This window comes from Phocoena phocoena, chromosome 10 (assembly GCF_963924675.1).
Source record: "Phocoena phocoena chromosome 10, mPhoPho1.1, whole genome shotgun sequence".
Taxonomy (NCBI): Eukaryota; Metazoa; Chordata; class Mammalia; order Artiodactyla; family Phocoenidae; genus Phocoena; species Phocoena phocoena.
This window is the reverse complement of record NC_089228.1, coordinates 67501603-67517602: the sequence shown is the minus strand read 5'-3', so window position 1 is coordinate 67517602 and position 16000 is coordinate 67501603. Positions and strand designations below refer to the sequence as shown.

At 49.2% G+C, this 16000-nt stretch overlaps 1 protein-coding gene across 2 annotated transcripts in view; it reads left to right on the top strand.

The window, feature by feature from the left end:
* The window catches only part of CPNE5 (copine 5), a 90792-nt gene that overhangs the window by 39919 nt on the left and 34873 nt on the right, over positions 1-16000 (top strand). The window contains exons 4-9 of one of the 2 annotated variants that reach the window (XM_065884675.1): positions 1016-1119; positions 2589-2628; positions 2843-2919; positions 4696-4755; positions 6890-6940; positions 7226-7289. In XM_065884675.1, coding sequence (XP_065740747.1) covers positions 1016-1119; positions 2589-2628; positions 2843-2919; positions 4696-4755; positions 6890-6940; positions 7226-7289 — 396 coding nt within the window. The remainder of the gene's footprint in view (positions 1-1015; positions 1120-2588; positions 2629-2842; positions 2920-4695; positions 4756-6889; positions 6941-7225; positions 7290-16000) is intronic. The other variant, XM_065884676.1, reaches the window with a different exon arrangement.

Here is a 16000-nt window from a genome sequence, read left to right as displayed (position 1 = left end):
AGCCCACAGCTTAGCCACTTAAACAACAGGGTCATGGATCTGGGTGTAGCTCTGTAGAATCCTTTACGTCAGGGTCTCTCACAAGGCTGTAGTCAAAGTGTTGGCCAGGGCCTCAGTCTTCTCAAAGTTCAGCTGGGGCAGGATCCACTTTTAAGTTCACTCAGTGGTCTTTGGTAAGATTTAGATTCTCAGGGGTGGGTTGGCTGATAGCCTTGGTTCTTTGCCACATGGGTCTCTCCATAGGGCAGCTCACATCATGGCATGTGGCTTCATCAAAGTGAGCAAGCAAGAGAGAGAGGGCGCCTAAGACGGAAGCCATAGTTGTTTATAACATAACCTTGGAAGTGACTTATGCTCTAGTCCAGTCTTCATTAGAAGTGAGTCACTAGCTCCAGCCCGTATTCAAGGGGAGGGGATTGCACAAGGGCATGAATGCCACGAGATGGGACCTTAAAAGATCCCACAGTCCCTGTCTCTGCCTTGCATTTACAATTGGGGCATCAAATCAATACACACCTAATGCGGAATCAGTCAGAGAAGGAAGGTGGTCATAGAGGTGCCACAAGTTCAGTGGTGGCTCAGAGAGAAGTAATTCTCTGGTTGGAGGAATCAGGAAGATTTCCTGGAGGAGGTAGCATTAACAACAGATCTTGACTGATTGGAGGATGTGCCCTTGGCTGAGAAGGGGAGGCCAGGTGGAGGACACAGCCTAGGCAAAGGCAGTGAGGTGAACAAGTGAAGGGCCTGCTCAGGTATCCAGGTATCAAAACCATCTCACTTGAGTGGAGCCTATATAGAGAAAGGGAGAATAAAGTGACAATGGAGATTGGAGCCATAGGTGGACAGCTTCCACTGTTAGATGTGGGAGCTCTCCCCTTGATGGGGGGGTGGGGGCAGGAGCTGGGAGAGGCGTGGCTTCCATCATTACCGGGTTCAGGACTGAGGGGCTCCGAGCCCAGTGCTCCCCTGTTCCACCAGCCTGGCCATGAGATCCACGCCCCATCTCCTCTTGTAGTTCGGACGCACTGAAGTCATCGACAACACACTCAATCCCGACTTTGTGCGCAAATTCATCGTGGATTACTTCTTCGAGGAGAAGCAGAACCTCCGTTTCGACCTGTAAGTAGAAGATCGTGCTGAGGATGGAGCTGGGGAAGGAACCATGGATGGGAGGTGGGGCTACAGGACCTGTAGTGGGGCGGGAGTTTCCTCACGAGGGAAGGTAGCGGGGAGCTGTGATAGTAGAGGAACTCAGGGTTGGCCTAGGATAAAAGTGACAATTAGCTGAATCCAGCCCCACCTTCATCAGGAGGTGGAAAGGAGGTGGGGAGGGGGAACAAAGGCACCCCCCCCCATTTGTCTCAGTGTGGGAGGGTGCTGGGCAAGCTACCTGATTCGGGGGGTGGTGAGGAAAGATCTTGGGGGCAACCCAGCTCTAATTCTGGGGAGCCCTTTTCCCCCCAGCTCCCCATTGACTTCTCCCTCTGTCAAAGCTTGTTCTGGGAGAGGGTCCCCTCCAGTTTCCCCTCCTGCAGAGGTAACTTGGCTGATGGGGCTCAAAGCATCTGTGTGTTTATCACAAAGATGCAGAGTGCCCCTCTCCTGAGGTTAAGGATGATGGTGGGATTTTAGTCTGATGAGAAGGTGGAGGAGTGGTGTTTTGTTGTATTTTCAGGGTCTAAGGTGATTAGAAAGGATTGTGCCCTAGAGAATTGTGGACTGAGTGGGGAAGAAAAGAGGGGTTGGCACCTGAGAGAGCAAAGGAAAAAAATGCAGTGAAAGGAAATGACTTTGGAGGCACCAATAGAAGGGCTTGAGGCCCAGAGCAGTCAATGCAGCCCATTGTAGGGAAGTCACCTGGTGACACTTTGGAGAGAGAAAGTGCTCAGGGAAGAGGACTGGCACAATGACGACTGCCCCTCAGTAGGAGTTGTCTGTACCTAGAATGACTGTTTGGCTGCAGAGATGGCCAGTGTGAGTAGAGGCGGAATGCAGGAGGGAAGGGCTGCAGGTGAGGCTGTGGGTGAGCCAGCCCCAGGTGAAGAGAGGTGCCCAGCTGCAGGATCAGCTGCCTGTGGTGGGCTGAGGTACAGGTATTCATGCCTCCCTCTTTCCTGAGTGCTCAGGCCTGAGGGCAGGTTGGGCAGGCCTGGGCAAAAGGGAACAATCAGGGAAGGTCAAAGGCAAGGTACTGAAGTCCAAGGGCAGCTGAGCCTTAGCTCGGAAGATGGGAGAGCAGTCAGTGAAGAGCAGGGTGGCTCGGGTATCTGTGAACCAGCCAGGGTGGCAGAGCAAGTTTATTTTATTTTTTCAGTTTTTAATGAGGTATAACATATATAGTGAAGTGCCCAAATCTTAATAGCGCTACCCCAATGATGCATTTTGATATCCATTTACCACCCAGATCAAGAGACAGACTAGCACCTTAGAAGGCTCCCATTTGCATCTCCCTGCTATTACTCCCAGAAATATCCACTGTGTTGGTGCCTGGTTTTGGGGGAGCAGGGGTCCTGGCTCAGTTCAAGAAGCCAGGCAATTTGGGGCAGGATGCCCCAGCTGCCTTCACCATCTCTCTGTGTTCCCTGCAGATATGATGTTGACTCCAAGAGTCCTGATTTATCTAAACACGTGAGTTCTGCCAGTGCCTGCCCAGCAATTCTGAAAGTCTCTTAAATGCCAAACTCTGAGTTGGCCTTGGGCTTCACTGTGACACAGAATGTGTCTGATGCTGCATCCTGTCATTTCAGAGCCCTCATACTTCCAGGGGTGAGGTGATGGAGGAGGTGGGATGGCTGTGAGCAGAGTGGGTGACAGTGGTCTTTTCTGTACCCTGGATGTGCAGGATTTTCTGGGCCAGGCCTTCTGCACCCTTGGAGAGATTGTGGGGTCCCCTGGGAGCCGCCTGGAGAAGTCCCTCACGTAAGTGTTCAGGGGAGTGGGACCTGTCTGGTTTGCTTCCTCAGTGATGGGCCAACTTCCTGTTCATCCTTGCTGAGGGCTGGCTCAGGGGAGGGGCAAAGCAGTCAGCCAGTTATAACAGACAATCGGAAATAAGGAGACCTCATGGGCCTTGCCCTTGCAGGGCTTTTAACCCAGTTATCTTGGAGGGACCCTGGCTCAGTTATTAGAACCCCATGTTCCTTAGCATGGCCCGAGATACTATCTACCCCACTCTCACACCCCACCCCATCATTGTACAGGGGAAGAAACTGAAGCCCAGAGAGGGAAATTGATTTGCCCAAGGCCACACAGCTAGGAAGTAGAAGAGCTGGGATTTGAACCCAGGGATCTACTCACAAAGAGTATTCCTCAGATTGTTCATACCTTGTTGAGGCCAGAGCTGGGCATGGTGAGGCCCTCCCTATCCTACCCTGCCCTTGCATCATAGGGTTTTAAGTGCTTTTAGGGGAAGACTATTATACTGAGCAGGCTCTGGGATGTGGAGTCCCAAGGCTTGTCACAGTAGAACCTGAGGGTGGCTTCAGGGACCAGCCAGGTTGGCCAGGTGATGGGGTGACCTCTCTTGTCCCTGTTTCAGGAAGCCCCAGGAGTAGGGCCCAGGCAAGAGAGGCCTGCACACTAAGACAAGTGTCCAGGTCATAGGGCAGGGTGGGCAGAAAAGCCCCCCACTTGCTTCTGCCAAGTTCACACTGGATGCTGTCCCCTCACCGTGATCAATAACTGCAGAATGTGTTATTGTGGGGGGGTGGGGGGGGTGGTCTCTCTCCCAGGCCCTTGTCTCTGACGCCCAGTAACTGTGTGGTAACTTCAGGGTCCCCAGAAAGGCCTCACTATCCCCACAAACATCTCCTCCTCTGGGTTCACAGAAAATAGTGACAAATAGCTATCATTTATTGAGAACAGGGAGTAAACTTATGTTTGTGGGCTCTGAAGTTTATAGAGTTTGGGGTCCCGGGAGTGAGTTTGTGTCGGCCCCTCTCAGCTCCCCACTGCCTGGATCAAATGCACATGAGTTATTTGGGTCTGTGCTGTCCCCTGACCTACGTTTGGTGGAGGGACACACCTTCAAGAGGGATCAAGGAAGACTTGGGAAAGGGGATGGCTACTGAGAGGAGCCTTAAAGGGTAAGCGGGATCTAAAATGTTGAGATGCTGGGTGTTGGTGAAGGAGGGGGATATACTCTTCCCGCTGAAGACACATGAAGTTTTCATGTGTCTGAGTCTAGTTGTCTCCCAGGCTAGACCTATGAACGGCTCCCTTTCATTGGGCATCTGTTCTGAACCAGACAGTCTTTTGTCTCCATGGCCTCATGTGATTATCTCAGCAATCTCCCCATTTCACAGCCCGAACACTGAGGCTCAAAGAGGTAGAGCAGAGGTTCTCAAACTGTAGCAGGCATCAGCATCACCTGGAGGGCTTGTTTAGTACAGACTACTGGGCTCCAACCCCAGGTCTGGGCAAGGGCCTGAGAATTTACATTTCTAACATATTTCTAGGGGCTGTGATGCTGCTTGCCTGGGGACCACACTTTGAGAACCCCTGGGGTGGAGCTGCCCAGGGCTTCACAACAAGGTTTGGGAAGAAGACCTCTTCTTCCTCTGGCCTGTGGCTCTTGGTCCTGGTTTGATGTTTGACCCAGAACAGAAACCTGTCTCCAAGAATCTAGATGCCAAGTGCTCTGGCCTCTCAGAATGGGGATACTCAGCTCATGACCTGCTCTCTCTCTCTCCACAGAATAGGAGCATTCAGCCTGAATTCCAGGACAGGCAAACCCATGCCAGCTGTATCCAACGGGTAGGCCACCAGACATCTCTAGCCCTGGAGTCCTCAGACATTCAGCCAGCTCTGCAGAGGGGGCCTCAGAGTCCTGGCCCAGTCCCTGCTCCTACCACTGTGCCTTTAGCCCTGGTCAGGGACACAGAGAGGGTCCTGGGTCCCTCCTAAAGTGGCACTTTGGGCCACTCCGCAGCTGGCCCTCCCCCCGTCCAGGCTAGAGCTCCAGCATCCCCAGCCCCAATGGCTCATAGGACTTCAGGGAGCAGGGTGGGGCTTAGAGGTAGGGGCTGTTTCTGGGAATCAGCAGAGGCTGGGCACTCTTCCTTCCCTTCCTCTCTCCCGGCCAGTTTTCTTCCACCTCCTACCTCCTCTAACCCTTCCCCTCTCTTATCTTCATCTCCTCCCCATCTTCTTCTCCGTTGCTTCCACTGCTGGATGTCAGCCTGCTCACAGAGTAGTTCTGCTAAATCCTTACTCTCCGCATTTGCTTACCAGCTGTGGCAGGCTGGCCTTGTTCCTCCAGCCCCCACCCTGAACATCTGCTTTTGGCTGGCCTCACGCAGATATGGCAACCAAGACCCTCCCACTCTTTCCCCTTCCTCTCCTGGTTGGAGAAAGGGTCCTCACCTGGCAGGGGTTGGGGAGCCAGGGTAGGGAGCATCTGCTTGGGGGACCAGCCTGGAGGTGCCTCTGGAGACGAGCACTTTGGCTGAGTAAGCAAAGCTCCACTGGCCTTTGCAGAGGGCTCCTAGAAGTTGGGGTCCCAGCAGCTGGATTGACCACCAGCCTAGCGGGTTGTGGGAAAGAGGCCTTCAGGGGACCCAGGGATGCTCACAGCCCAGGAAGTATATGGATGCTAATTTATAAGAAGAGTAGAGAAGCAGCAATTGGAGAGGGAGCAGGAGTCAGAGAGAGAAACAGAAAGGGAGAGCAAGAAAGACCAGAGGGATGGAGGGAGGGAGAGAGAGAGAGAGAGAGGCCGAGCGAGCAGGTGGGAGCAGACTGGGGCTTGAGAGCGTGGAAGGAAAGATTGGAAATAGAAGAGGGGCTAAGAGGCAAAGAGAGGAGCAGATGGAGAACCATTGGACAGAGGAGGCTGGTATGAGGATTCTATCTCCCTGGTCAAACAAATCAATCTTTACTAGCAAGGAGGGCCAGATTGGGGGGCGGGGGAGGTAGGGAGGGGCTTTGGGTTACTCAACTCAGCTGCCCAAGTCTAGGGGGACAAGCTGTCAGGCACCGCCACCTGCCTATGGCAGGGGAACCTCGAGATGCAGCCTCTGCTCTGCTCACCTGATTTGGAGAGATTTGGGCTGTCTCATCAGCCCTGAGGACCGGCTCCCATGCCTCCCCTGTCTGAGAACTTCTCCCTTTAAGAGCTGGCACTGGGGAGAGCTCCATCAGTGGTTCTCAAAATGTGATCCACAGTCAACATGCTGGTGACCCTGAGGCTGGCCCAATTGTGGGGCTGGATTTTATCAGCTTTGCACGATTGTAAAGGAAACCAGGCAGGGAGAGAAATGGTGCTCTTGAGGGCCTTCTCTGTGCCGGGCACTGTGTGTGTGCATATTAGTTAGTAAAATGGATGCTACAATTACACCCATTTTATGGACCATGAAACTGAGATTCAGAGAGGTGTAGTAGTGAGCCCAAAGTCACACAGCTACTGGACAACGTGCCATTTTCTTCTCCCTCCCAGTGGCCCCTGGCTGCACTGGGACCCCCCTGGGTTAGTCCTAAACAATCGGAATGGGATGGGATGGTGCCTGGGGGAGGGGGCCCTCCTGATCTAAGGAAGAGGTAGTGCAGATCCCCTGGGTAGAGCTCCACCCTGGGAATTGCCCTCCTAGAGGGGATTCTCTGGGTGGGTTGACTTCATGTCCCGGTTGCCTCCCTCACAGAGAAGGCACATGGTTGGCCGGGATCTCTCTCCCCCAGAGAGATCCCAGCCAAGAAGTTTAAGGGGAGGGAGCCATGGGAGAGGGCCCGGCAAGCTGCCACCAAGAGTATACCAGTCCTCCTGCTTTACCCCCTTTTACTGCTCTCTCACCTACAATGAATCAGAGTGGCTCAGAGCTGGAATGTTCCAGGACTCTGGGGATCAGCTGGGTGCAGGGTGGGGTGGCTAGCCCACGAGGTCTTTTGCCCACAGAAGTGGTCTTTGGATGGAAAGTTTGAGGACCACTGGTCTGGAAGCCTCCGGGTGAGTCTGGATGCTTTTCCAATTCTAGGACTTTCACTGCAGATAGTACCCTCCTTGGCGGGCTCTTGGGGAGCAGGGGGCGGGGCAGCTCCAGGCCTGGGGGCCTGGCCCAGGAAGCAGTGCCCTAGGCCACAGGAGACTGTGTCTTCTTAGGGGCTTTGGGGCAGATCTGCTGGATGGTTGGGGGTGGCGGGAGGAGGATGAAGAGGGCTGATTCAGGGAGAGTTCAGGCTTGTGGCTCTGTCTTTGTCTGACTTTCCATTCTTTCATCTTCTCCTCTCCCAGTGGTGTCCCAGGGAAGAAATGTGGCACCATCATCCTGTCCGCTGAGGAGCTCAGCAACTGCAGGGTGAGTGGCAGAGGGACTCCAGGACAGGACCTGGTGGGGGTGGGGTTGAAGCAGTGACAGAGAGCAAGCTGGCCTCTCTGTGACCGTTGTGTGTCGTTGGAGGGACTGGGGGAAGACCGGGCTCCTCAGTCTGACCTGGCTGTCGTAGAAGTCCACAGCATCGGAGCTAGAAGGTGTCTTCCCTTTTTACAGCTGAGCTGAGACCCAGAGACAGGAGGAAACTCGCCCACAGTCAGCAGCAGAGCTGGGCTGGGAGCCCTGGTCCACTCCCCATCATGGCCACCGCTCACTTGTCCTTGAGCCAAGACTGCCTTGGCACTGACACTAGCAACAGAGGGGCCTTTTCTTGGAGCCTGGGCGCTTGGCATTTAGTTGTCATTTTTCACTTTTAGCTCTGGAGTAGGGTGACACCCCTGCATGGGGCTGAGGGAGAGCATGTGGGGTGTGTGTGTGTGTGTGTGTGTGTGTGTGTGTGTGTGTGTTGGGAAGCCAGAGTCTGCAATCCTAGGCAGCCCTTGGTTTTGCTTCTTCTGTGGGACTGTGGGAAAGAAGGAGATGGGGACAGCTGGCAGGTAGCTGAGCACCCAAGAAGGGGCTCAGGGGACCCAATAGCTAATAATGCTGATAAAATGCAGTAATGGTGATAGTTTCTGTCTATCAATGTCTGGGCATTTTACATGTTATCACTACTTCTGACAACAATCCTAAGAGGTAGGGTAACCATTGTTATTCCCATTTTATGGATGAGGAAAGTGAGGTTCAGAGAGGCTAATCACCTGTTCAAGGACAATAAGTGGTAGAGCCAGGGTTCTAATCCAGGTCAGCCTGATTCTGAAACCCAGGCTTATTCCCCTAAACTACCCAGGCTTGCATGCCCCTTAGGTTAATTAGGAGCCACAGATGAGAACATAGAGGGTCATAAGGAGAAAAGGAGGAGACAGCGACAGTGTGAGCACAAGACCAATTCTGGGGTAACCTGGGAACTCAGCTTCCTGTGGGGCTGGATCCAGCTCAGATTAGAGGGCCTGGGAGGGATGAGGAGAAACAGCATTTTCTGACCTTCCTGGGAAGGCAGTATAACTATTGTATCCATTAGCTATCAGTATTTACCATATTAGAAGTTAAAATTGAGGGACTTCCCTGGCAGTCCAGTGGTTAAGACTCCATGCTTCCACTGTAGGGGCGCAGGTTCAATCCCTGGTTGGGGAATTGAGATCCCACATGCGGCAGCACGGTGCTGCCAAAAAAAAAAAAAAAAGAAAGAAATTTAAGTTATGTATTAATTCATTTAAAAATAACAATAGTTTAACCCATTATAGGTTAACAGAAGTAACATTTTTTTTGAAAAATAACTATATTTTCCAAAATAAAATTCATTTATTGAGAAGACTGCTTTGCTTTATATTTTAAAATATCACTTTAATGTCTGGCTTAACAGAAGAGCTGGATTTTCATATCAGCTTCTGCAGTCAATCTGTTATGATATCACTGTTGGATAACTTCTAGAAAACTCCATGTCTTATCAGCATTATTATGAAAATAGCTTTGGCCTCGTGGACTCCCTTGGGGGTTCCTGGTCCATACTTTGAGAACTACTGGTATGTATGGAGGTATAAATTGTTAGCCAATATTAATTGAGCGATTATTCTGAGACACACACTGTGCTAAGTGGTATATAGTATCAGTTTATTTATCTAATGTATTATAATATGTAATGTAATCCGTAGAATGATGTATTATAATATCTGATGTATATGGTTCTCATTTTACAGAGAGGTTAAGGGACCTGCCCAAGGTAACGCTGTTAGAGTCCCAACAAGGGAGAGAATGCAGCTGATGCGTAGACTAGAGCTTCTGTTCAAGCTTCCTGAGCCTCAGTTTCCCCACATGTATGCTGGGGCTGATAGGGTGGCTGTGAGGATTAAAGGAGATTGTGAAGGTGACTGTGCCTAGCAGGGGCTGGGCTCCCAGTGGGTGTCTGGGAAAGGTTGAATCTGAATTCCCTGAAGCCTAGATTCAGTTTGCCCCCATGCTTATAACTCAGTTGGTGACTTCCTCCCTAGTTTATAATTAAATAAAGTAATGCAAGTGAAATTGCTTTGGAAATTCTAAAGCTCTAGACAATGCTGGGTGCTCTTATTGGTCTACTTTTCCGGGATTGGCAAACAGTCTGGGTTTAATACCCCTTAGGCTCTGCCTCCTCCTCCTCCTTCCCCACTCCTCCCTTCCCCGCCTTCATCCAGGGATGACAGCAGTTTCTTTGATTTAAGCTGTTTCAGAGCAAGTGGGGGTTGGGGAGGGCTCCCTCCCTTCCTCTTGATATTGTCAGCTCCTTTTCTCTTGGGGCATCTTTGGCTGAGTTCTGTCTTTCCCTAGAATACTTGCAAGGAAAAGAGACTAATTCCCAGCATCTGGCTGAATTAAAATAATTACATCTGAACGGCTTTGCTTCTGTCGTTCCAGCATTCAGTAGGAGGATCAAAGGAAGAGGGTGGAGTCTGAGAGATGGTTTTTCACCAGAGCAGGGCTTCCTGCTCAAATGGATATATTCTGCCAAAGCAGACAAACCCTCCCTTCATCCATGGGGATGGTGTGGGCAGGCAGGGACCAGCAAAAGATTAGAGTAGACTCCAGCGGGTCACCAGCATGCTTTGATGGGTTATAGAAAAGCCCTTCTCATCTGGAATTTAAATACCAAGAAAGTTCCAACAATCCGAATTTGATCCAAAATATTATTCAGTGATACTTGATATTGACAACGATGAGTTAATCTCCTGAAGGGGCTCTGAATGACCCAGGAGTTCATTATGCTCATCAGTAAAACAATGATTTTTCCGTGTAATGCTGAGCAGTATTTGCATAGTCCTCACAGTTGACCAAGACTCTCATGTTAACAGTCTATTTGATTGTCACCATGGGGCTCAGGGCTGGGTAGGTGTGAGTAACCCAGTGCACAGATGCAGAGAGGTTGAAGTGACCTGCCTAAGACTGCAGGATTCTAGCCCAAGCCTTGGTTCAGGGAGTCTTTCCCTCACCCAGGGAAGTCCCGAGTCTTCATGGTACATGGAACAGCTGTGGGCTGTGGTCTTTGTCAGACCGGTAGCCTTTAGCAGGCATGGTGAGTGGCTGGGCTTCTGGAGAGAGGCAGTGGGATGTTGCGGGTGCAGGGAGCAGATAGCTCCTTGCCTTCCCCTCCCCAGACCCTTAGCTACCCTTAGGGCTGCCAGCCACCCAGACCAGCCTTGCTCTGGAACCAGGAGATCCTGGCCGGATGCACATTCTCACTGCCTCCCAGTCAGGTCCCTGTACACACTGGCAAAAGTGTGGCTCACCTCTCACAAGCCGAGGGAGGCAAAGCTTCACACTGCAGCTGCCCCTCCCCCGCCCCTTTTAGGTATCACCAGCCTGCTCGTGTATTCATTCATTTCATTTCATCAGATATGCTTTGGCTCAGTTCATGCCCTCCCAGAGTTTCCAATTTAGTATGAGAGAGAGAGACAGAAATTGCCAACCAGCAATCACAGCACAGCAGTGGTCCTCAACCCTGCCTCTTTTTTTTTTAATACATTTATTTATTTATTTATTTATTTATTTATTTATTTATTTATGGCTGTATTGGGTCTTCGTTTCTGTGCAAGGGCTTTCTCCAGTTGCGGCGAGCGGGGGCCACTCTTCATCGCGGTGCGCGGGGCTCTCACTGTCGCGGCCTCTCCCGTTGCGGAGCACAGGCTCCAGACGCGCAGGCTCAGTAGTTGTGTCTCACGGGCCTAGCCACTCCGTGGCACGTGGGATCTTCCCGGACCGGGGCACGAACCCGTGTCCCCTGCATTGGCAGGAGGATTCTTAACCACTGCACCACCAGGGAAGACCCCCTGCCTCTTTTTTATAACAAATATTTTATAGCACTCTTTAGTATCTTGAAGGAAAATTCATGGATATACTATACACTATTCCAAAATACATACAGGTGAGGCACTGAGCCCTTGCAGCTACCTGGGGGGAGATGGATCCAGGCAAAGAGGTTAGCTCTTGCAAAGGCCCAGGAGCAGGAAAAGAGTGATGAGTGACATCAGAGAGGCAAGGGTGTGGGTGAGTGTGGAGGCCAGGTTGTGTGGGACCTTGTGGCCGGGGAGCTTAGCTTTGAATCCTGTTAAAGTCAGGACTCTCATTGTTCTAAAGACAAACTTCAGAGAGAGCCCAGTGTCTTTATATGGGAGGCTCAGGAAGAGTCCTGGGACGGAGGGAGAAAGGTAGGAAGAAAGAGGTAAGGTGAAGTGGGGGGTAGTGGTGAAGGTTTTCTGAGTGTCAGAATATGCAGGTTGATGTTTGGGAAAAATGTGTGTGTGGCCAGCACAAGTGTAAGTGTTCTTCATGATAAATGATCAGGATTCAGACATCACCTTTTAAAAAAGTTAATTTGTAATGTTTTGGTCTTAGAAATTATCTTTCTGGTTAAAAAAAAAAACAGAATGAAAGGAAACAAAACAAAAACACTTTTCCTGATGCTAGAAAAATAACATGTTTCTAACAGACAGTTGGAAAATACAAAGAATAGAAACATCAACAAGAGATAATCACTGTTGATGTGATTTGATGCATTTCCTCCAAGGCTTTTTTTCTGGGCGTACAAATATATAGTTTTTTCTTATAATTAGTAGAATATAGTAACCAGATTTATTTTCCCATGTCACTAGATATTCTTGGAAGACATTTTTAATAGCTGTATATCATTTTTCTGTTTATGGATGGGCCATAATTTATTAAAGCTATTCTCTTAAAGGAAACAGTATAATTATTACTGCAGTGAACATCCTCATAGCTGAATTGTTCCATTTTTCTTTGAACTTTAGTTGATGGATTTTGGTTAGTATGCCAGACACACAGGCTCAATGAGCAGGAGGAAAAATGGTCAATCTGGAGTATTCAGCCTCTGAATGACCAAATCAACAGTTACACAACTGATTGGATTGCTTGAGAAGTCACTCATTAAGACAGGAGAGAAAAACCAGCTTGACCTCAAGGTGGTTATTCCCGTCAATGTGTAGCGACAGGCCTAGCCTCCTAGACCAACTTTAATACTCACCATCTGCATTAGAATAAACTCTAGCCTATGGAGTCTTTGCTTCTATCCCTGAATGCCTACACCCCAGGCAGGCCGGGGCTCTGGGCCCCTCTATGAATGCAGAAGCCCTTCTGAAGGTCACTGGTCACGGAATCACCCCCAGCTCTGAGTTGTGTTTCTCCCTACGGGAATGCTAAATTTCAGAGTTGTGGCTAATGATTCTTTATTTTTTAATTTAATTTTTATTTTATATTGGGGTATAATTGATTTACAATATTGTGTTAGTTTCAGGTGTACGACAAAGTGATTCAGTGATATATATATATCCATTCTTTTTTTGGATCCTTTTCCCATATAGGTTTTTTCTTTTTAATCAATGTCTTCTTTTTCAGACTAAAAAAGGCAATGTACTAATTCCAGGAAATTTGGAAAATGCAGCAAATATTAAAGAGAAGACAGTAAATGTCACCATGGTTCCACCATCTATTTAAAAATGCTTCTTAGGGTACAGCATGTGAGCAGTAGGGAAAAGTGGTTAGAACTTGGTCTCTGGATCCAGACCAAATGCCATTGCTTACGAGCTCTGTGACCCTGGGCAGGTTACTTGACCTCTCTGTGCCTCAGTTTCTTCATCTGTAAAATGGCTTTATTCAGATTTTTGATATTTTATGTATCATGGATTTTTGCATTGATTTTGATTTTTTAAAATATCGCATTAGGGACTTCCCTGGCAGTCCAGTGTTTGAGACTTCACCTTCTAATGCAGGGGTGCGAGTTTGATCCCTGGTGGGGGAGCTAAGATCCCACATGGCTCGCAGCCAAAACACCAAAACATAAAACAGAAACAATATTGTAACATTCAATAAAGACTTTAAAAATGGTCCACATCAAAAAAATCTCATTAAAATCTTTGATTATTGAGATTTTTGGAGTCCCTTAAATTTTGCGCTTGCCTTATCCTTGCTCTGATCCTGGGGGCTGCCAGCAAGACCCAAGCCAGAGCAGCCTTCCATTCTCCACCCCCAACCCCCGGGGTGTTGCTACCCTCTCCCAGCCTTCAGCCCACTTGCTGACCTCCTGGGTCAGGGAGGCCTAACATACTAGAGTGGGCCAGGCCACCATCCCAGAGAGAAAGGCTGTTTGCTGTGGTCTCCCAAGCAGCCTGATTAACATGCGGAAAGATGCAAATTGAGGCAATCCTGCTGTTTTAGAAGAACTTAATATGTTTTTTTAAAAGATAGGGTGAAAAGGCAGAAATTGCAGAAAATTATATATTGCGGGAGCTGTTTTATCATCTCTGCAGTTGATTCCAGAGATGCTTCTGGTTTGGGACAGGCATATCATGTGTTCAGAGAGCCCCACTGCCAGGCTGAGAATGTCAAACAGCAGGACCTCTGACCCTCAGCCAGAATTTGCTGCTCCCTGATCCTGCTGGCCCAGTGCATTTTATTGCCGCTTCCCTAGCCTCTTCCTGGGGTCACATGTATATCAAGGGTTGATTCATTCATTAACCCTTATTTAAGGGGAACAGTTGAAGCATAGTAAATAGGACTATTGACATAACCCAGAAGCACCTTCAAAAGCAAGTCCCCAAGCAGCTCCATGCTCCTTGTCTCACAGGCTCCCCATGGGCCACACACCCATTAGGGAGGAACCTTGCCTTGGTTATAGCCTAGAAAGCTCTCTGAAGTTCTGTCTTATGCCCACGGATTTGACAATGGCCCCATATAGTTTATCATAATGGGCTTTTGGCGAATGTTTCTGGGTCTGGGTGGCAATAGGGAAGGCAGATCAGGTTGAAGAACAAAATAAGCTCCCAGCAATGCCTCACACATATTTGCCATGGGGGTGAGGTGGGGGAATGAGATGTGGCTCACTGGTGGATGTTTCCAGTTAGATGAATTTCAGAGTCAGTCTTTTTTTCTTTAAGCTAGCTTGCATAGAGGAGACTTTTCTAAAATGGATTTCACACTTCTCTGACTTCTCAAACTGAGGCTACAAAACATAATTAAACTTATCTTGATGATTCGGGGTCATCATTTGGAATCTCAGTTATTAATCTTTGGAGCCAGACTGTCTTGTTTCAATCCAAGCTTCTCCTCTTACTAAGCTTTGTAGCTTCAGGAAAGGGTATTAACTTCTCTGTGCCTCAGCCTCCTCAGCTTTAAAATAGGAATAACGATTGTAGTTATCGTAGATAAACACGAGTTGAACATTGGCAATTCCATATGGGTCAGCCCGGGAGTAGATGGCACTTGGCGAGTGTTGGCTTCTATTCTTTTAGCTGTTCTATGCTGGGCACTGTGGACTGGTACTTAACATATATCATCTCCCTTGGTCTTCCCAACAGTCTCCCAGGGGGCATTATTACTCCATTTTTCCAGAGGAGAATACCAAGACTTAGGTTAAATTGCTTGCCCCAGGCTGCTCAGCTAGTAGATGGCAGAGCTGGGGTTCCAACCAGGTGTCTGTGGCTCCTTTGTACTGTTCTCTCTGTCAGGTGCTGTGCTGGGACCATGGCCCTCCCAGTGGAGCACTAAATAGTCCTGGAAGTTAGGGTCTATTAAGTTCTGCACTAATATTTTTCTGATATTCCTCCTCCCCTCCCTGATCTTGCAGGGCCCGCAGGGGTCCTCCTAGGAAGGAAAAATAAGAGCTTTGCCTCTGGATTTTGTGGCATCTGTTTTGGTTGTTTCAAATATATGTGTGTATTTCGTAGTCAACCAGTATAGGTGTCATGTGCAGCTTGCCTGTATTTATTCAGGTGAAGGTGTCACACAGGTGACCTCCAGATGTGGGAGAAGTCACTGTGATAACCACCAAGCTATGCTGGAGGGATCCTGGATTCCCAGACTGTCCCCTGAGCGCCAGCCTTCCCCAGATGCCGCCCCTTTCCCAGTACGCTCCCTGTGGCATCAGCACCAAAACCTAAACCGCCCAGCTGAAAAGGACAGTGGTGATCATCCTGTCCAGTGCATCACTTTATAGATGAGGAAACAGGCTCAGAGGGCTTGAAGGACTGCTGGGACAAACTAGAACTCAGAGCTTTGCATTCCTTGCTGGCTCTCCTACTCAGCAAAGTCTGGTCTGTTTTCTGATGCCGCTGATGGTTCCATCCAGGGCCCACTTTATGGGCATGTGATCTGTTCAGTCACACAGGACCTGCTCTTGGTTTACTGCTCTGCTGTTACAGTCTTGAAATCTCTTAATACTCTTTGAACAAAGGACCCCACATTTTACCTTTTTACTGGGTCCCACAAATTATATAGCCAGTGCAGGGAGGAGCCTACCAGGTCCTAGGCTTCCTCCTCTTTCTAGGCCTTGAGATGAAACTCCCCAGGGAGGCATTTAAAGTGCTCCCTCCATCCAGCATGGGATGGGATTGGAACTTTCTCCTGGGGAAAGATAGTGACTGCTGGGGATGGACTTAGAAGGCTAGAGATCTTTCTGGGAGGGTGTGAGGGAAAGCCCTGAAGTCTAACTGCCTTTGTTACCATCACTGTGTGATCTTGGATGACCTCTAAAAGCCTCAGTTTCCTCATCTGTAAACTGGGAGACTAGAGGAGTTACTTCATACTGTTATAATGAGGATTCAGTGAAATAATGTATGTAAAGAGAAGGCTTAACACAGCACCTGGCATCGAGTAAG